Raw genomic sequence first — 22,248 nt, 5'->3', positions numbered from 1 at the left:
TCTCTGCTGTACACGCTCGAGAGACAGACGGAGGAGACAGACAGACAGACAGACAGACAGTACAATGCTTGGTTTGTCATCAGAAGTGTGGCTAGAAAAAATGAATCCTTGCAGTTGTTTACTCGTGTGCCGATGAGATGCCTGCTGAAACTGTGGCTTGCTTTCCCTGAGCGGCGACCCGAGGAGAGGGAGGCCTGTGGAGAAGGGTCCGCTGGAAACGTTCTTCTCTTAGTTCCACAGAGAAGCGCGCCGGGCCACGGCTCGAATGGCTTAGAGGCATCGTATCGCTCAGACAGACACAGAGAGACACTGATACACAGTTACCCTGCTCCTCTCTGACGCCGGCATCCATATCGCTGATCTCTCACTTAAAGCATCCTCATTTAGTTTAACAAATGGAGCATTAACCAAAGTGAACTCAAAGCTGATTTGGTAGGATGTTCTCTCTCTCTCCATCATTTGTCCTTTCATTCTTCTCTCTGTCATATCTCTCTCTCTCTCTCTCTCTCTCTCTCTCTCTCTCTCTCTCTCTCTCTCTCTCTCTCTCTCTCTCTCTCTCTCTCTCTCTCTCTCTCTCTCTCTCTCTCTCTCTCTCTCTCTCTCTCTCTCTCTCTCTCTCTCTCTCTCTCTCTCTCTCTCTCTCTCTCTGATTGCTCATCATATCTTCAGGGCTCTATCCTATTCATTTCCTCCTCTCACCACAGCACACAGCCTTAGATAGATAAATAGATTGTGTCAATTGAAAGTCAGTGTATCCCACCTAGTGGTGGTTGTTTGTGAACAGGTTGGACCGAGTTGGTTGACTTCTAGAGCCAGGTTGGACCTACTTGGGCCCGGCATGGACCCCGTAGGTGGACTACTCCGGCCAGGCTGGACCTACCTGGGCCAGGTTGGACCCAGTAGGAGTGTCTTCAGTCTCAGTGTGTGACGGGACCTGCGGGCCGGATCATCTAGTCCAGCGCTCCTCACACCATGGCTCGGGTCCAGCTCTGGACTGGGCAGCTGTGGCTTCTGGGCGGTAATCCAAAAGCGGTTCTATTTAAACCTGTGCTTCAGATTAGTGGAGATGTGTGCCAAATACTCATTGACCCATCACATGTCCCGTCACTCACTGATTGAAAACCGACACCCCTTTTAATTTCGACAACAATGTTAATTTGGCAAAATACTGTATGTCTTCAGTCTCATTCATGGTGTCACCGCCAGGCCCCGAGGCTGTGGGTCAAGCTGTACTGGTCCTTGTGAAAAACACTTGCCGAAAGGTTGAGGAATTCAACTTTATTTGGACTGTCCTTCATCACAGCTGATCTCAAAGGGCTTCTCAGACCCACATTAGATGACAATAATACACCCCTGACTCCCCTTAACTTTAGAGAAATCCTGTAAAGAATCACATTAGAGACATTCCTCCTCCTCCTCCTCCTCCTCCTCCTCCTCCAGTAACTCCTCTATACACGAAAGTTGATCTTCCTTAGCTGCTTAAAAGCCACCAAGAAAACTCAGTCCTGAAGGAAACAATGTTCTCCCACTGTAGTCCTGATATCGTCCCCTCCGTCTCTCTCTCCTCCATGATAACATCAGTAGTGCTAATAGGCTTTCTCATACAGTAGCTCCTCTGTTCTTAGTGTGTGTGTGTGTGTGTGTGTGTGTGTGTGGTATGCGACTGGATGTGTGTACATGTGTTTGTATTGATAGTGCCGTGTGTTCTCGGCGGGGCTCGTAGAGGGTGGTCGTGTTCGTCTGGACGTGACCAACACTATCAAGGTGCACTGAGCTGCATTAAGCCGTCCCAGGAGGCCCCTATGGTGTGCGGTGTGCCCCATGCGGTGTAACGCTACTCCGCTGTGACTTGTTGTCTGAGTGAAAATCAATACAGAGCCGCGTCAAGGTGTCCCTCGAGAGCTCCCACTGCTGGCCGGATCGGCATGGTCCTCCCAGCAGCCGTCTTTGTTCTAGGTTCTGGAGTTGCCACAAAGAGCTCATCGAACTGCTGTGTCTGGTTGCTAAGCAAAGGATGTCGCTGTATCTGGTTGCTGGGTAATAGTGCTGCTGTGTCTGTTTGCTAGGTCTTGTTGCTGGGTGAGGGTGCGGTAGTTTCTGGTTGCTAGGCGAATAGTCTTGCTGTGTCTGGTTGCTAGGTGATTTGGGATGTTGTTTTTAGCTGATAGGTGGTGTTGTTAATGGATTCAAACCGATAGGTGCTGCAGTGTCCGTTTTGCTTTCTTGGTGTGTGTGTGTGTGTGTGTGTGTGTGTGTGTGTGTGTGTGTGTGTGTGTGTGTGTGTGTGTGTGTGTGTGTGTGTGTGTGTGTGTGTGTGTGTGTGTGTGTCACAAAAGTTTAAAAGCCAGACTTTGTGTTTCCTTCCCCAAACCTTTTGGCGGGCACCATGTGTTACATCATCAGTCCACTGGTCCTTCCTGGTTGCCAGGGAGATGACCATGCTTTGGAGATTGAAATTGCTTCCTTTTTCTCGTGCCTGTGTGTGTCTGTGTGACTGTTCATGTGAGACCTGGGCAGCCGAGAGGGATTGTAATGTTTTTCTGCTCCTGCCTGGTTGCATCAGGAAAGGAGTCGTCATCTGAAACAGATTGGCTGAGAGGAGATTATGTGATGGAAATACTGGAGAAATGGGATGAGGGAAAACCTGTTTTAGGCCATTGCCGAGACCTGATCTAGGTTGGTCAACATCACGGTCGATATGTGACCATTAAACTGCGGAAACACTACCGAATCACAGCCCAAACACCAACCCCCACTGCATCATGAGACCTACGCCTCTATTCCATTGAGCCCTAACCACTAACAGTATGACTTAACAGAGATTTTAGAAACGTGTCATTAGGGAGCAGGTAGGGGCTGGATGGCATCTCGCTCAAGGATGGCTCCAGGTTAGGTGCGCAGCCTAACCTGGAGCCACATTGGGCATCCAACCCTGTTCCTGTTCAGCTCTGAATCGGACCAGCCTAACCACTGCTTAGAGTAGTCCTATATCTGTACCCTTTCTGTTTTGATCCATGAAGCCATTTAATTTGGGCCTCCCCGGAAAAAGACGATCCTTAATGTTCAAGAGACAGGCTGGGTAAAGGTTTCATAAAAAGTAAAACTAATAATAAAATCTATTATTAACTCCAGGTCCGCCGGCCGCTTCGGGCCAGTTTAAAATAAGCAGGAAACCAAGTTGGCGAGCTGATTGGGTTTGTGGGGCCGGGCCGGCGGTAGAGCCGCTCTACGAATACCACTGTTGGCTGGAAGGAAAGATCGGGTGCTTTATGAGGACGTCTTGTGTGCCAGGCTGGAGGAAGCCCGGACGATGTGGGTCGGCCCCACTCAGCCCTCTCTTCATGGGGCTAAATAAAGGACCGGTGGGCAGGAAGCTGGACCAGGCCTTGGGTCGAGTTCAAGAGTTTGCACTGTCTAGTGCAGTGGAGGAGAATGTATACTTTATTTTACAAACTGTCCTGATTGTATTTATTCATCAGATTTAGCAGTGGTGGCCCTCTTTATGGCCAACCACTTTTGCCTGGGGGTGTGAATGGCCACCTCAGGCCCCCCATGGATCCACCCCTCTGACACCCCCCTGCATTTTTGCAATAATGTTTTTGCATATGTTTACTAAGGTTTGAAAGACCTTGTAAAGGTCCTGTGTCGGCCTACATATGGACATAGTGAGCTGGCACTATTCACTGACATTCATCGGGAGAAAGTGCACGACCATGTCCGAGGTTTTGGTCACTGGTTGGCTCCGGACTGCAGTGGGGACAGGGAGGTCTCCTCAGCGCTTCCTGCCCGGCGGTCTGTACCGTCTGAGGCCAGCAGCCTCCTCTTGGCTGGTGGGACGCTGTGTTTAGTTGAAGAGAGGCCATTACACAGACCGGATGGAGCGGGGTCTCTGTCCTAAGCCCCCCCCCCCCACCCCCCCCACCCTCCCCCCCCCCCAGTCAAGTGTTCCTGCCAGTACCTCGATCTCAGCCTGTCAGCACGCTGAACTCATGTGTTGAAAAGCCATCAATTTAACCCACACGTACTCACGCACGTATGTAAACATCTCTTGTTTCTTGATCTGTAAATGTATCTGAAGCCTTTTTTGAAGTGTTGCTAAGATCAAAGCAAGGAGACTAAAAACGTCTTTAGTATGATGATCTCTGTGTGACTGAGCTTGTGATTTATAAATATTTACAAGATATTTTTAACTGTCGCAAAGTCTTGCACTCCAATGATTCTTCCTTGCTCAAAACACATTGGCAGCACCAAGGAATGAATGAATAGCCACAGAGGGCGCACACGCATACATGCTGGTGTTGACATGGGCCAGCTGATGAGCTAATTAGACCAGCTATGGCTCAAGAATTTGTTTTAGTTGGATGAAGCCCCTATTAAATATTAATTAATTCAATAGTTTGAAGCAACTTTATTTGTTGAATACCCAATGAGGTATATTTAGTGTTGATGCCTTCATGGAGCTTGAACTTCTACCTATACTCTTTTGGATTAAACAGATCTAAAGTTGCAACTGCCTTTTGCAATGTATTGATTGAGCATATGAATACATTCCTGTATCGTCGTGTGTGTGTGTGTGTGTGTGTGAGACACCTCCTAAACGTTTGGTTTGTAGCAAACAAATGCTTGATGGGAGGTCCAGTTGTTGTTGATGGGACGGAAACTTTCTGACACGGAACTGAAACCTGAAGACTATTTTAACAGCTGTGAAACACACACACACACACACACACACACACACACACACACACACACACACACACACACACACACACACACACACACACACACACACACACACACACACACACACACACACACACACACACACACACACACGGGCAGATTTTTGCCATGGGTGATTTGGCTTCAATCTTAAACACTATCATTTCTTAGTTCTTTCTACAGTGTAAAAGCTGCATAAAGTGCCTAATCATTATTATGATTATAAAAAGCTTTCCACTGTTGAAAAAACAAGATAAAGGCCTTTTCCAGGCAGCTCTTGCAATTATCGTCAACAGCACTTAATGTTTTAACTTAAAGCTAAAGGCCAGTCTTCTGTATTCTCTCTCTGAAAACACAGGCAGAACTCCCTGCTTCTACAAACAGTTTCCAACCCCAAACCTCTCCCCTTTCTCCGCAGACATCCAGGAGTTCTACGAAGTGACCTTATTGGACAGCCAGAAATGTGCCGACCCGGCCCGGAGCTGGGAGCCCCTGCCGCCGGTCAACCTGTGGGACCTGTCCAGCCTCCAGAGTCCCACCGGCACCTCGGAGACGCTGCCCAGCATCAGCACCAGCATCGAGGTGAGGCTCCCGGCGCCGGTACCGGGGTTCTGGAGGAACAGGGGGGACCTGCGGTGTGGCGGGGACGGCACCTGTTGAGGCTCCTGCTCTGGGCTCCATCTCCTGGTTTTTAATTTGTGTTGGCGCTGAGAGATTGGTTACGGGTTGTCAAGGGATCTAGTATTTTATGTGTAAAATAACTGAATGGACAAAGCTGTTCATATATTGTCAGTTAACTAGTGTCTGTTAACTGTCAGTTAACTGAAGTACAGTCGGGAAGCTGATAGAGTACAGTCGGTTAGCGGTGTGGACTAGTAACATTGTTGTCAATAAATGGATAACGGTTATGGTGTAAACTGTAATAAACTTGTGTTGCTGGGGAACCGTTCTCAGCCAACGGTGCTATCAAGGTAGCAGTGCAGTCAGATCAAAGACGATAATCTCATCTTTTAGTTTCTCAACGTTCTGACACTGTCTCAGTGTCAGAAGGGGACCCTCAGAGATCCCTCTTCTCTGAGGCCACAGGGTGTCTCTGGCACCCCCTAGGTGTGGTACGCCGAACAGCTGCTCACAGGCACTAGAGCGCTAACTTAAAGCTAGGAGGTTGTTAAAGAAACCAAACCAAACTAAACTGGACACACAAGCAACCCTAGAAACCCTTGTGTAGTAAAGAACAACCCTATGCTCTTCCTTTCAGCAGTGGTTCTCAGTCATAGCCTCAGGGCTGTCTCTTTCAAAAGTATTACATAGCTGATTGCTATGGCGTCCATATTGCATCCTCATAGAATCACTTCCTGCCACTTGTATCCAAATCCTTACGCAGCTTGGGTGGAACCAAGAGATTTGCTGCCTTGCTCAGGGACACTAAGACCAGACGCCTGTCTTTGTGAGGGGATTTTTACCTGCAAAGTTTTCATTTTTATTTGGTTTTGAACCTCCTTAAACAGAGGGTGATTCAACTCTATTTGCTTTACTTGGTGGTTGGCCCCCCTGCAGCAATGCATGCTGGGATTGGGAGGATTCCCAGATACACATCATCATTCCACAGCTCAATTGTTTGTGTGTTTGTGTGTATGTGATTCTAAATGTGTGTTGGGTTGGTTTAACGTGGTTTTTGTACATGTGTATCCTGGTTTGGTTTTTATGTTTATGTGCTATTGCGCATCCATGTTGGGGGGGATTTTCTCGGTGTGTGTGTGTGTGAGTGTACGTAGGGGAAGGGAGGATTTTGTGTGTGTGTGTGTGCGTGTCGGGATGTCTTTGTGTGTGTGTGTGGTCATGTGCACGGCAGGTGTTCCTCGCCTGCTTCACTGTAGAAGCGTCCCGGTGCTCTCCTCCCTAACACATCTCTGCTGTCTCTCTGGTCGTCGCTAACACAAGCGACCGCTCTGAACGGCAGTATGCGATGAAAGAACAGCTTGTCTCCACCCATTCTGTTCCTCCACCAACATCACCCCCACCGGAGCCACTGTTCTCAGTGCCAAACTGGGACACGGCATATGTTGCACGGAGAACTGGTCTTCACACGGGTTTGTGAAGCATCGTTATTGGCGGGAGCGCTGGCCAGACAGGGCTTATTTTACCGTGACTGAGTTTCGATGTGAGGTGCGACGGGTTTCGATCCACTGGACCTGAAGGATCGGACGGGGCTTGTACGGCCTCTTGCATGTGCGGGGGGGGGCTCTGCCCGCCTGCCGCCAACGCAGCCGCAAACCCATCCTAAAGCGGGTTCGAGCTGTGAACTTTGTTTCAATTCAATTCAACCCCCCTCTCTCTCTCTCTCTCTGTCTCTCTGTCTCTCCCTCTCTCTCGTTCCTCCTCCTCCCCTCCTCCCACGGGTTGGGTTGGCTGGTAAAACGCTACGGGTAGGACTCGGCCCTCCTACAGGAGATCTTCCACGCACTGGCGCAGGGTAAAGACCACGCGTCCGGACCCGTAAGTACTGGTGATGGGCACTGTTGGCGGTGGCGGTGGGGTGGGGGGGGGGGGGGCGTCTTCACGTCGCTGTGTTGTCCATTGTTCCATTCCGTTGCCATTCCCGCCGGGAACAGAATGGGGTCGGGTCATAGGTCATGGGTCAACGCTCATGGTTCATTGTGTTAACATTTTTATTTTCTGTCGTTGTGGTTTTGGTTGACGGGTCCCGGCCAGTACACGTCCTGTGCGGCAGACTGGGACCAGTATAATGGTCCACCACAGCAACCAGCCCAGCAGGGCACTGAGGGGCCTGGGTGAACTGGTCTCAGGACAGGTGCTGTACTGGCCGCCTGGACCCGTCGGTGGTGGCTCGTTTTTCATGCGGTCCGGTTTTTTCGGATGTCTCAGTTCCTCCTCTTCTGCGTCAAGTTGTGCGTGTTGTGTTATTGTTTGGTAGTAACCGCCATCAAGCACACTGCACGACATCAAGCAGCATTCACAGTGACATCACCACCACCACCACTATCATCAACAACAACCGCATTCGTCCACTTCCGGCTCATTCTGGCCGGCCCGTGCTGGCCCGGCCAGTGTGGGGGTTCTGTGTCTGGGTGTTAGTTTGTTGTTCAGCTCCAGCGGCGCGGCGTGCGGGGGGGCGGCGCGCTGCATGGTGCAGCCCGTGGAGCCCCGCCCAACTGGTGAGTGTGGTCACATGGCGGCGCTGGCGGGGATGTCATCTGTGTGGTCAATGAACCTTTGTCTCTTTCTCTCCCCGATTGGTCAAAGTGACTTGAATGATACACGAGTACTCCAATCCAAATGTCCTGGCCTCGACCTGTCTGTCCTCTCTCTGTCATCTGTGTGTGTCATCATTTGTAAAATAAAAATGGTCAAATGTGTTTTTCCCACTCACGAGTATCATCATTCAAAGACCCAAACACAATCACGACAACATTCATACACTCTCAACCATAATCAGATGCAAATACACACACTCAACCCACCACACACGCATTCATCCCAACATGCACTCCATCCCCCAGACCAGCAGGCCGGTTGGCTGACGTATGAAGTGGTTGTGGTGATGATGATATTGTGTGTGTGTGTGTGTGTGTGTGTGTGTGTGTGTGGGAGGCAGGGAGCAAACAGCTTCTATGATCGGTCACTGGCATAACACACAGACACACAGAGAGAGAGAGAGAGAGACGTCATCCACTCTTCTCCTCCTCTGCTTAGCATCAACTCGCCAATGTGATGAAGAGTAGAGTATGGTCCATTAGCTGCTGCTAATCTAGCCGCTATTGGTCTCCAGCCGACTTCTAACGGTACTAACACCGTAGTACTGTATTTTATAATTAGGAAGGAGCGATTTGCACGGCTGTTGTAGCCCGTGGTGGTGTTATTTGATTCAAACCGATTGTGGAAAATCACATTATGGTTAGCCTATAGTAATGTGTGTATAAAGAGGGTAGTAATTATGAACCGCTTCTCCGAATAACCCAAACCTCGGTCATGTTCCAAACCTCGGGGCGACATATTTCAAAACCCAGGTTAAAAATGCTTATTGCAGTCGATTTGTGGTCAGTGACGGAAAGTTTTTTTTAGCCCAGAGTAAATCCACATGGTAGCGAAGAGCACCCCGGGTATGAAGGGGGTTTAACCCGTTCTGGCCGTATGCTTCCTGCGACGCTAGTTTGGAAGTCGCATGGCACGCGACCTGATGAATCTCCACGCGAGTCCGTTACATTCAGGATACCGCCAATTACGTTAGAAGCAAGTCTTTCCGGTGTCCAAGCACTTTTCCCTCAGAAGAAGTGTGCGTGCGTGCCTGCGTGCGTGCGTGTGTGGAGAGAAAGCGAGAGAGACCGAGGGGAGAGAGGGCGAGAGAGAGCGAGAGAGAGAGAGCTAGACTGCCCCCGTCCTGCACACAGCACAGCGGAGGAAAGGCGCGAGATGCTGATAATTGCGGGGCTCCCTCCCGATGCTTCAGGATGGATTGCATATGCATTGTCACAACCAAGGTATGACCGGAAAACTCGAAGGGTTTCACAGGGACTGTTAATCAATCTTTAGCTGGGCTGTCGATGTGAATGAGCCACTTTTGTTCTGTCGTGGTAGTTGTTACTTCTGTCATGTTGGTGAGAACTCGCTTTTCGAATGTTCTCTCTTACTATCTTCGGTTAAGTACAACTCTGGAGTGCCTTTTACTAGCAGACTTTACGAGTCTCACCACTTACGTCTATATCTTTAAAAATATATATCATCATTTATGTTGAGCTTTTAGTTTTTGATTTCTTGTTGAAATGAGATTTTCATATCTCACTTAACCGCGATGTCCTATTTGCAATGATGTCATTAAGGGCACGTGTCATTCAACAAATGGATGGAGCTCTCAACGCGAGCTCGCGCGGTTCCGCTTAGTAGATCCTTCCCGCCTCAACTTATCTGGCGTCGAGAGCCGCGCGCCCGGGTCCAACTTCTATAATTAGCGGAACAACTTTTGTGGTTGAGCCGTGTAATGGCTAGGAATCCGCGATTTTTGATTGGCCGTTTGGATATATTTCGTGTCCACCTTGATTATGATTTTCCAATAAGCTGGTTGTTGCTTTGTAGCCTACTAAATGGTCGAACTGGTGACATTCTAGTTGAAGTGTATCTCAACGATCTTGAGACGGGCCAATGTTTCAGATTTAATTGGTACACAAACTGAATATTATGAGTAATCCATAATCCTTAGTTTTTTTTGTACCATTAATGATCTATATCTTGTTTGTTATTAAAGTTGGTTCAACGTAAATATACTTTTCTTAACACTTTGTAATTGTGTCACTAGGACATGGTGGAACACACACACACACACACACACACACACACACACACACACACACACACACACACACACACACACACACACACACACACACACACACACACACAGTGCACAATATGCAGTAACAGTAGTTAGCAATGTTACTCTACTGATATTAAATAAGCTAACCGTAGTAAGTAGCATCACTTGCCTGATCTGACACCAGCTAATAAGTAGTGTATACGTAAGATGCACCCACCAGGTAGTAGGCATCAGTGGGTTCTCTGACCACACTTTGTGCGCTTCCCTTTGTTATTCTATTCCCCCCAGCATGCCTACGTGTTTGATCCAGTCTCCAGGTAGTCACGGAGAGAGGGAGGGAGGGAGAGAGGGAGGGAGGGGAATGGATAAAAGCTGAAGAGGTGAGGAGGATAAGTGAGTGAGAGAACAAGCCACAGTCTTCAACTGGTGGACACTGGGAAGGGAACTGCCTACCCCCACCAGTTTTACAGTTTGGTAATTTTACCTGGGGGTTGTAGGTTCCACCAAGAGAGGGTTTCGTTTTATTTTTATATATTCAAAATTGATAAAAGTATCCATCATTAGCAAATGGAAGGAGATTGTTCTGGATCCTGGTTACAGGGAGGTGGTGAAGGTTAAGGCCAACACTAACCTAGATGTTGGGTGTCTAAGCTGCAGATTATTCTGGGTCCTGGTTTTGGAGGTGGTGAAGGTTAAGGCCAACACTAACCTAGATGTTGGCTGTCTAAGCTGCAGCTGCAGCGTCTTGAATAATTGAGCGCTGTGGTGCATTTCATGCATTTCAAAGACCGCCAGGAAACGGCCGGCAATGGAGCTTGTCTTGGAAGGCTACCTCAGCACAATGCAGCAGAACGGCTGACAGGGGAGTATCATTAGTGGTTACTGAGGCTGTGCCCTGGTCTAGGATCAGTTTGGGGGAGGCCCATAGCTGATGTTACTTGGTCTGAAATTGGGTTGGGTAAGGCAGGTAACCACTGTTCCCTGGTCTGAGATCAGGTTGGTGCGGCTAATAGCTAATGACACCTGGGATGGAATCAGCCAGCTATGGTTAGCTGATGTGAGATCAGGGTAGTGATACTGTTAACTACTGTAGCTTGTGTAATATCAGAATGTCAACATTGCTAAATACTGTTCACTGGTTGAAATGAGGGATATTCACGATCAGTCTTCTAGTCGTTGGAGTCGGTTAGAAGCTCTTAATTGATTAAAAAATTTAACTCTGTGAAAGCATTTCTACTGTGATAGGAATTGTGGAAGCCCGGCAATCCCTTAACTACACTAACTGTTGATACACCTCGGCACTCAATTTTTCATCATGACTGGTAACAAAAACAACCGAAACCGTGCCTGCGTCATAACAACAGAGCTCTTAAACGCTTTCTGAAGCACTCACACACACCGTGGGGTGTGAGGTCTCCCACTCGGCCACCTACAGATCTGCGTCTTTAATACTAGGATGTGGGTGGGGGGGGGGATGTTGCCTCTTTGTTTATCCTCTGGTTAATCGGTGTGTTTGATGTGTGATGTTGAATATGTCTTCTACCTTATGAAGGAGGTGAAAACCTCCTCTTTTCTCCTCTCGGCACGCTCTTCCAACGTACTTGTACTTATTCTTCAGCCCTTTAGTAGATGCTTTTATCTAGAGCGATGTGTGGTAATGAAGGAGGACTCGGGGGTGATCATCTCACTCCAGGAAGCTTACAGGTAGGCAGGCTGAATCGGTGGAATCAACGCACCTCTTTCCCAAACCTCTCCACGATCCTGCCCGCCCAGGGTGGGTCCTGTTCAACATAACCCACTTTTATAACCCTGTTTATCAACAATAGATGGATCAACTAAAATCTGGATCTCATCCAATAATTCTGCTGTGTATTGTTTGGTTTGCGGTCATTTTGTGGGATGAGCGAGATTGGAAGCTCAGGCGTCGGGGTACGGCTGACATCTGCTAGAACTGCTGACCTCCCCTGTTCCACATGAACCAGGCTTTCTGTCAGGCTCCCTCTCTCTCTCTCTTCATGCTGCCCTGGATGATATTTGTATTCAAGGTGAAGGCGTATCCTCTCGTTGTTTGTGTTCTTCTGCATATTAAACTGAGCTGTCAAGTCTGCTGGAGCGACAGGGCTGCGGCAGCCTGCTGTGTTTGGCTCTAGCGGGTATTCCCATGCTGGGCCGTACTGGATGACGGGGAGACGGGATAGAAGTAAAGACGAGGCAAGAGTTTGATCCACAGGGTCGGCCTGTGGAACGAGAAGGAGCGCTTGGTTTCCGGGAGGGGTCATCTGGTCGTCTCTGCTGCGATGATGTAGTATTTCAGCAGATTTTCCTATCAGTCCTGTTTAAAACATGTGCCACCATTCTGTAACATTTCTTCTCCCGATGGGATACTTGTTCTATGTGACCCCCACCTTAGCCGGTACCATGCCTACCCAACACCCCTGCTACATGTAATACCCTCTGGATCAGAACACTCGTCCCACCCTGTGTGACGCTCTCTCCCTCACTACGAGCAGAAGGGGCTCAGGAGGTAGAGCGGTTCCTCTGGTAACCAGAAGGTTTCTGTGTCGAGTTGTCTATGAGCAAGACACCTAACCTTTACTGCTCATGATAAGCTAGCTGTTGCCTTGCGTGGCTGACACACTCGTCGGTGGGTGAATGCGCGTATGAATGGCTGAAAGCGTGGGTTAACTGTTGAATCGGGCATTCACTGTGGAGAGCTACAAGTGGCCAAGGTCAGAAACGTGACTTATAATGCAGCCCACCTTACCATTTTAGCTTTTTGTCAGTTGTTCTCCACTGGTCGGGTCTTTATATCATTCAAAACAATCACATTTAATTCAGAAAAATGGGCTAGTAAACATAGATGTCATCGTGACCAACATTTAAACATCCACATTCAAAGCAGATAACTAGCAAAAAAATTAAATAATGAAGATATTTATTTATTTTGGATAAAACTATCAGCTACCCATTCAGAACTTGTCTGCTCCCCACTTTTGGGTCGCGAGCTACCAGTTGAGAAACCCAGCTCTATGTGATGCTACTAGGCAATGGCCACTTGATCTACTGCATGCATACAGTTCTACTTCCTGCAGCCCTCCCACCTCAGTGCCCTGCTGCTCAACAGCCTCCTACTCGGCACACCTACGTCATAACCCATTCCATGACATAGGGTTGACTATCGCCTCCTACCTCAAACACTTCCCACACCATAGCCTGCTCATGTCATACTCGTCTGACTCGCCCTCCCCCGACAGATTTGTCCGGCCATCTACACGAGACGTGGAACTGCACATGGTTTTTGGTCTACGAGAATAGTTTTCCTAAACAGGGTAAAATTATTCTCTTTTGCCCTCTCTGCATCTTTCTCTCTTTTTTTGTAAGCATCAGCAACTTTGTCTTGGCCTGTCTTAGTCCTGTTCCTTTTTCTCATTCTTCTTCTCAGTTTCTTTCTATTCTCTCTCTGTCTCTGTCTCTGTCTCTCTCTCCAGTAATTCCACACATACATGGCCTGCAGTCTCTCCGCACGGCTGCCCAGCTGTGTATTGTCTCCACATGTTTTCCCTTCGGTTTGACAGCTGTACACATTAGCCAGGTTAATGGTTGCAGGCTGACGAGTGGATTTCCGATACCGGTAATTAAATCAAACGACTTCATCAACTGTGTGAGTTTGCCTCACTGCTGGCCAAACGAGACGTGAACATTTTCTTAAACAGAACAGTCTGCTGGAAGCCCTGAGTCACAGAACACATGAGTAATGCTCCCAGTTGGTGGCAGAGCAGTAATCATTATAATGCTAGCAGTCAGGATCTGCTGGGGCATATATGGTGTGTTTGGACTCCAGTATGAAAGGTTTCTCAAGGTAGCTTGACTGTGTTTATACAGGGCTATGCTAACCTCTGCGGCTACATGCATCGCTGGACAATAAGCTTCTCACATCGACCTCCAGGCCACCACCACCATTGGTGTTTGGTGTGTTGAACAAGGACCCTTGAGGAAGGCGGACGTGGGGTTTGAGCCAGCAATCGTAGCCTCTTGTCCAAGGATGGATGGAGATTAAGGAAACCTGACATCTAGTATAACCCAGAAAACAAGAAAAACAGGAATCTGTTTGGGTTGAGGTGCATATTCAACCAGATTGTCATAAACAAGAAAAAAATATGACAACTGTGAAAGGAGTCTGTAAGGTACAGCAAGCCACTGAGGCTCGTACCAAGAAACCTTTGGCCTTGGACTCCACCACTAGACCTACTGACCTATGAGCAGTAGGTTGGAGTGTCACTCAGACAGCCGGGGGGAGGCATGTTGGCTCTGAGCCCGATGGAAGGAGGGCTGGTGGAGGGTAGCTCACGTCAGAGGACCGGAAACGCCAGAGATTTTACTGTTCTTCCCAGATTTCCTGGAGAGACGGACCATCACAGGGGTAGACCCTCTGATAAGAGCTTCAAAGACACACCGCCGTGCTTTGTAATTTGACCTCTGTAGGCAAACATAATCGTATGTATTTAGTTGTGAAAGACTTTATCGCCGTTCTTCCAGAAGCAGCAAGGGAAAGTCTCTCAGGCTTTTATGAAACGTTCCCCCTGGCCGATTCCACCCGCCCATCATGATCCCTGTTGCTTCTGTAATGCTCAGTGTCAGACAGCACCCTTATATCTGGACCAAACCCTATCGGTGACCGTGGCGATGTAAACCGGCGTTGCAGGTTCTATCAGGAGTGAAATACCTTCTAGAACCATAAAACAGCACATAGAGCAGTGCTCTTTTAAGCCAGAGATCCCAGGTGCCGTGTCACTGGTATGTGTGTTTTAATTCAAATAGTATTCATATTCATTCATCCCCTGAAGTCTCCACCCACAGCGCTCTCTAAAAGTGGTGAACATGGGGGGAGGGGGGGGGGGGGCTATCCGGTGTCTGAGCTGCGTACCACAGAGAAACCTGGCCGGTGCGGTTCTTAAATGTAAATGTATGTCTAAATTAATGATTTCTCTGAAGGGATCTAAATGTTTAATTTCTGCCCATGGGCAGTGGTGGGTGTCTTTGGGAGAGGGAAAAGAGACGCTTTCCTGATCCCGGCATGTTTTGCTGCCCCCTATTGGTGGGATCTGGTAGTAGTTAGATCGATTTCCAAAGTAATATGACGGAGGTTATCCTTTCCTGGACAAGTTTGAAGGTTGTATAACATTAATATTGACTCTTTTTTGGATGTTCCTGGCTCCGTGAGGTCAATAATGTACGACTCAAGAATATCCTATTAAAGTTTTTAGGTGATATTTTATAAATGTGTGGTTTTATAAATACGACACACAGTCAGCATACATATAAAAGCATCTGTTCCCTATCACACTTTTCATAATGGTTATCCAAAAATCTTTAACTCTTTTACTAAATTTTAATGACACATAACATTAAGTCGACATTGAGTGGACTACATAAGGTTACTGGTTCATTATAGTGTTGTCTGAAATTACAAGACACATTTCCTAGTTTAGGGGTGCCGTTTTTGAGTCCTCAAATGGTGATGTCTAAATCCTCCTGCCCTCACCTGCTCTCTCTGCCTTCCTATGTCTATTATTGACCACTAGGGGGTGTTGCATGTCTGCTGAACACAATTTGATGATCCTAGTGTTCGCTGTTGTCCCTGTGTGCTCTGTGTAACAGTATGCACTGTAGTACTTTGTTAGGATGCTAGCGATTCTGTTAGCCCTGTACTATGTATGTGTGTGTCAGTTAGTACGCTGGTGTTATGTATGTACAGTGTGGTACTATGTTAGTGTGCTAGCTGTAAGCCCTGTACTGGTGTGTGTCAGTTAGTACACTGTTGCTATGTTAGTACAGTGCGGAACTATGTTAGGGTGCTAGTTGAGAGTCCTGCACTGTTATATTATGTGTTAGTACTGTGGTACTATTTCAGTACCGTTTAAGTATGTCAGTCTGCTAGAGGTTATGTTGGGCCTGAACCGTGTTCGTGTCAGTATGTACTGTAGAATTGCCCATATTTAGTCGTGTGTGTGTGGTGTGTATAAACAGCCCAACGGGATGCTAAGTTGTCCAAACTGTAGATCCTGTATTGAGTTTTGTTATTTAATTGACGCTTTATATGCCGGCCTCTCAATGGCTCTCTCCCTAGCGTTCTCTACCTCCCTCCCTTATGATTAGAACCGTCAGGTCAGGAACACTCGGCTCCTATTGGCCAGAAGGCCTTGAGTGATCTCTCTCTCTCTCTCCCTCTCCCTCCCCCTCTCCCCCCCACACACACACTGCCTTAGTCAGAGAGACGGCCATTAGGGCACAAGGGAGGACATGGATGAGTGGGTAGAGCGGGAGACTGATGGAAGAGGGAGAGAGATATACACAAACCCACGCTCAGATATAATGTAGTGTGTGAATTGAACCATTGTTTTGATGTGGGAAATATTGCTCGAAGAAGCATTTTGTATCCAAAATGACTAATGTAGGACTACCACTTTCTGTCAACCTGGAAGCAGGCTCTGTTTCTTAGACGGCTAACTTCTCCTGAAAGTAAGTGTACCAAAGTGTGTTCTCAAGGCACCTAGTCGCACACACGCACAGTACTACTACTGAGAGGTCAAAGTTAAGGTCCTCCAATGATCTCGTCGTCCACTTCCATACTGCCGCCTGATTGGCTGTTTTCCCCTCCCCTGGTTCCCTCTCTCCTCTCTCCCTCTCTCATGCTGATTATATAAGGCAGTGCTTCATCGCACTCTTCCTCAGGGCTCAGGGTCCTCCCCCACCTCCCCATCGACACAGCCTGCTCTCCTCCACTCCCCCCCTCCCTAGCATCTTCTCCTCATCTTCTCCTCCACCCCCTCTCAAACATCTTCTCCTCCCTCCCCTCCCCAGCATCACCTCCTCCTCCTCCCTCTCCCTCTCTCCCCCACCCCCTCACCACTGCCGCCCGCCTCCCCTGCCATCCTCTGCCATCCTCGTCGCTTGCCTATTCTCAGATGAGTCATGTGACCATCTTACACTTTCTCTCCCTCTCTCTCTCTGTCTCTTCCTCCCCCCCTTCCATCTGGATTCTACGTCAGATTCACCGGGAGCCCTTGTTGTTTGCGTTCTGTTGGATGAGTCATGTGACCAGCCTCGCTCTGTCTCTCTTTTGCCTCCAACTTTCTCCCTCTCTCTCTCTCGCCCCCTCTCTCTCCCGCCTCTGTCACTCCCTCGCCCCTTCTCTCTCCCTCTCCCTTTTTCTTTCTCTCCTTCTCTCTCGCTCTCATCCACCCCCCCCTCTCTCTCTCGCCACCAATCAGACCCCTGGGGAGATGCTCAGCCCGTCGCTCACATAAGAGTGGGCCCACCCTCGCTGCTTGTGTGCGTGTGTGCGTGTGTGTGTGTGTGTTTGTGTGTGTGTTGGTACACACTGACCGCAGACGGAGGGAGAGAGGGTGGGAGAGACGCTGCATCGAGTGGCGGAGGTAGTGAGAGGGAGAGGCGCTGAGTGGTTGAGGGCTGATAGGTCTCCGAAGAGGAAGTCATTGAGGTGGGCGGGAGGAGGGAGGACAGGTAGAGGTGGAGGAGGAGGAGGAGGAGGAAGAGGAAGTGGGTGGATTGAGTCGCTGCATGATGAAGGAGGAGGAGCAGCGCTGCCGGAGGAGTTGCGCTCCTGCCCGGGAATGAAGCTGGATGGTGAGGCCAGGCAGCTCCAACTCACAGCCCCCTCCAGGTGGTGCCGCCGTGGGCGGGGGGGAAGAGGGGCGCGAGGGGGGGGGTGGTGCTGCTGGTGGAGGCGGCGGGGGGGTGGTCCGAAGGAGGAGCAGGAGCCTCCAGCGCTCCGGGAGCAGGAGAAGGAGAAGGTGCATGGAGAAGATCTCCCCCAGCATGAGGAAGGTGGAGTGCTCCTTTCCGGTGTCTTGCCACTGCAAGCTGGCCTGCACCCACAGAACCATCTCACTCATGTTCGGCTGCAAGGTGAGTGGGCAGGCCGGGAGGCTGAGAGACGGGTGGGTCTGTCGATGAGTGGGCGGGCGGCAGGTAGGCTCAGAGACAGGTAGCCGGAGAGACCGGTGGGTAGCGAGGTAGGCTCAGAGACAGGTAGACGGACAGAGAGCCCGCTGAGTAGGTGAGGGGTAGGTAGGTAGACGTGTATGTGGAAGGATGAGAAGGTGACAGACATTAATGTGGAAGGACGAGAAGGTGACAGACATGTATGTGGATGGAAGAGAAGGTGACAGACATGTATGTGGATGGATGAGAAGATAGCTAGACATGTATGTGGATGGATGAGAAGGTGACAGACATGTATGTGGATGGATGAGAAGGTGACAGACATGAATGTGGATGGATGAGAAGGCAGGCGATCCGGCTGGTAGGTCCCCCGTCTGGTAGATGGGGAGTAGCTGTAGTAGGGTGTGATGGGGGTTGTATCCTGACTGGACCAGAAGCAATAGGTGTTTCACTGCTGGTGGCGTGGTACTAGGTGTAGACTTTATTCACTACATTCCTGAATAATAATCTCCCAGTGCCACATCCGCTCCTCGGAGAGAAAGGTATGAGATCTACAGAGAGGGTGTTGTGTCGTTCTGCTGATCTTTTTGTCAAGGTGTTTTGTAAGCGCCGTGTTGAGAAAATCCCCCACCAGCTATTTGTCAGCGGTGCTGTCACTGTTTCATAATCCTGCTGTGTCTATATTGGTCCACTGACATGTCCATCATTGTGGCTCGGGCCAATGTGAAGGCCCGGTGTGAATTGTGGGTGTGTTATTGGCTAGTGGGTGTATGAGCACGGGTGCGCGCGCTAGTGTGTGTTTCTGAGGGGAAGCCCTTCACAGGGTAGCCAGAGCTGCAACACAACACAATGAAGTAATAGAGATATAAATAGGTTTATATCTCTGGTATCAAAGTGGAGTTTTAAAATGGCTAAAGCTTGTTGTTCGATGACATCCCGCCGCCTGGGTCTGGATGACCAAAGACCTCTGGCTGACTCACTGAGGCGAATAACTCCTGACTCATCGTGTTTACACAAGGATGCTTTCCTGAACCTCAGCATCTGTCAGCATCTGCGACTATTTTAGTCTCTCTCCTTAGCTGACCTCTAACCTGTGGTAGTTTCACTTACAGGTGCTAGCTTCCTCAGCTGTGCTAGCTTCACTGACCTATGCTAGTCTTATGACCTGTGCTAGCCTCCTCAGCTGTGCTAGCTTCACTGACCTATGCTAGTCTTATGACCTGTGCTAGCCTCCTCAGCTGTGCTAGCTTCACTGACCTATGCTAGTCTTATGACCTGTGCTAGCCTCCTCAGCTGTGCTAGCTTCACTGACCAATGCTAGATTTATGACCTGTGCTAGCTTCCTGAACTGTGCTAGTCTCCTTAGCGGAGCTAGCTAGCTGTGCTCTGCTATCCATGTACCCTATGTCAGTAAGGCTAGCACAATTCCGATCTGTGTAAGCTCTGGTATGCTTTAGCCACCTGAATTATGCTAGCCTGCTGATCTGCGTTACATGTCAGATGTGTGCTGGGTAGATCAGTCTACCATCCTAATCAGTGGACTGTAGCAAACGTTGCCTATCTATTCCTCCTACATCTATGTGGATACGCCCACTTTTGATGTCAGAAGAGGCAGATTTTCAAAGTCTCACTCACACCTGGTGGTATAATATGTCACCTTTTAAAGTCTCTTTTTGCTCTAACCATGCTGTGGACACGGGATGCTGTGGTTGCCATATGAACCATGCATGAGGGCCTTTATTGCGTCAATTTTGGTTCACAGTGACTACAAGTAAGGCTTTATGTTATACCATTGCATTTAACGGTTCTCTTGTGTTGGCCCCCTGATGTGGTCTGGCTTCCTCTTCTGTATTAGCCAGAGTTAACGACGATACAAGCAGAACTGTTAAACGTTGTTTGCCTCAAGAACCTCAAGTTCACAGAGAACTTATTGTAATATACCCTGGCAAACGGTAACAGATGTGGACCTGAAACGAACCTCCTCCTGTCCAAACACTCACATAAAACTGTATTTTTATTAGTCCCCTTTTAATGAGAATGAATAGTCTTGTGTGCTGTTTTTTACAGTTTCAATCCCCCGCGTTTAAGCTGTGGAGAACAGCCTCAAAGATGTCAATTCAATCCGTGCGCTTGCCTTTGAAAGCTCTTCTCAACATCATACACCCTGTCTATGAAGTGTATGACACTATAGTGACGTTTTATGTGTGGGAAGCTATCTAGCTGGTTCTTCTCTACTCACGTGTAGCTATAATTAGCGGTAAGCGCCGGGGGGGCGATGGTGTAGTCTGTGATGATGACTACCAGGAACTGAGTATTTACAAGTAGAGAAATGGCATCTAACTTATTTTGGTGGTTTAAGAATATCTCGCCTGAGAACTAAATTCTGGGATGAACTCTTGTCAGTATTAGCAGAGTCATATCAAATGTATAAATTATTCAGTTCATTACACATCAATGTTCTTGTTATATTTATACGTCCTTTTTCTTATTACGGTGAAATCCAGACTTTTGTTTGCAATCATGCTACGTTTCAACATAATGGACGCCTCCATTTCATGGCCGTCTCCACGTTGGCCTGATTATGGTGGACCAACGAATGGGCAGCGAGATCCGCGCCAGAGGGCAGGACCTCTTGACCCCCTGACCTTTTGCCAGGAGATCCTTCTTGGATCAGTGCTGTACTGCCGACCTCTGGGCGGATCAGGGACTACTGTTCGTAGTTTAATCTTTGGGATTTAAGGACTCAGTAGAAGGCTGTGAGAAGGCTGTGTCAAGGCTGGTAATTCAGTCTTGACCCCAGCTGCGCCTCTGGGCTTACGTCAGCACGACCGACCGTGCAGTTGATGGCCGAGCATCAATATATGAGGTGTTCTGAGGTGAAGAGTGTTGGTGACGGCTCAAGAGGACCTGTTTTTAAAGAGAAGTGGGGCAGTAGGCAGGCAGCTGTAAGCCTGATTGCTCTGAATTCAGGACTGTAACACACATACACACACAACCCAACCATTCTCTTCTGTGTTCTCTGTCCTTAACTCTTCCTCTCCTCCTCATCCTAATCCTCGTGCACAACCCCACCTCCTCCACCTCCACCTCCTCCTCCTCCCCTCCTGGTTCCTGTGTGAGGCTATTATTAGCGTTGCTCGTGAGGAGAGAGCTAGGCTCTGAGCGGCTGGCAGCTAGCGTTCTCAGAGCGGGGTGAGGAGGAGGAGGAGGAGGAGGAGGAGGAACCGGAAGCACCACCGAGAGGCAAATACACCATCTGCCAGAAAACTCCCACTTCCTATTCTATCCCTTGATCACTCAATTTCTCTTTCTCCCTCTCTTTCTCCCTCTCTTTCTCTCTCTGAATGTCTCCTCTCTGTCTCTTGCTCATTTTAACTCCCTCCATCTCTCCATCGTTCCATCTCTTCGCTTCCATCTCTATTTATAGCTCTCTCATTCTGTTTCTCACTCTCTCCCCCATTGTCCCCTCTCTATCTCTTCATCATCTCTATCACTAATATAGCTATCACAATATCTCTCATCTCTCCCTTTCCCTCTGTTTCTCTCTCACTGGTTCACCCCTCTTGCTCTTTGTACATTTTTTTTTTTTTGGGCTTATTCTCTGCACAGGAGTCTGTTGACCTAAATGTGGTTCCATAGCTGTAGGCTCCTACACTGTGGTTCCATAGCGCTAGTCCCCTACACTGTAGTTCCATAGCTTAAGGCCCTACACTGTGGTTCCATAGCTGTAGTCCCCTACACTATGGTTCCATAGCTCTAGTCCCCTAAACTGTAGTTCCATAGCTTAAGGCCCTACACTGTGGTTCCATAGCTGTAGTCCCCTACACTGTGGTTCCATTGCTCTAGTCCCCTACACTGTGGTTCCATAGCCGTTGCCCCCTACACTGTGGTTCCATAGCTGTAGTCCCCTACACTGTGGTTCCATTGCTCTAGTCCCCTACACTGTGGTTCCATAGCCGTTGCCCCCTACACTGTGGTTCCATAGCCGTTGCCCCCTACACATTGGTTCCATAGCTCTAGTCCCCTACACTTTGGTTCCATAGCTCTAGTCCCCTACACTTTGGTTCCATAGCTCTAGTCCCCTTCACTTTGGTTCCATAGCTGTAGTCCCCTACACTGTGGTTCCATAGCTCTGGAGGAAGTAATGCAGAAGAACTGCATTACTACGTTTCCTCAGTTTGTAATGTTCAAAGCCATGATACTTGTATATCTGTTAAGTAATGCATCAGTAA

General features: G+C 48.7%; 1 protein-coding gene across 27 annotated transcripts in view; it reads left to right on the top strand.

The window, feature by feature from the left end:
* The window catches only part of dlg1b (discs large MAGUK scaffold protein 1b), a 62,675-nt gene that overhangs the window by 4,896 nt on the left and 35,531 nt on the right, over positions 1 to 22,248 (top strand). For 14 of the 27 annotated variants that reach the window (XM_030363161.1, XM_030363160.1, XM_030363170.1 and 11 more), the window contains exons 3-4: positions 5,141 to 5,304; positions 7,153 to 7,218. In XM_030363161.1, coding sequence (XP_030219021.1) covers positions 5,141 to 5,304; positions 7,153 to 7,218 — 230 coding nt within the window. Of the gene's footprint in view, positions 1 to 5,140; positions 5,305 to 7,152; positions 7,219 to 9,132; positions 9,222 to 17,680; positions 17,981 to 22,248 lie in introns of those variants that run through there. The other 13 variants (XM_030363163.1, XM_030363175.1, XM_030363177.1 and 10 more) reach the window with 4 other exon arrangements.

Source organism: Gadus morhua, chromosome 8, assembly GCF_902167405.1.
Source record: "Gadus morhua chromosome 8, gadMor3.0, whole genome shotgun sequence".
NCBI lineage: Eukaryota > Metazoa > Chordata > Actinopteri > Gadiformes > Gadidae > Gadus > Gadus morhua.
The sequence above is the reverse complement of the archived record's forward strand: the minus strand, read 5'-3'. Positions and strand labels throughout refer to the sequence as shown.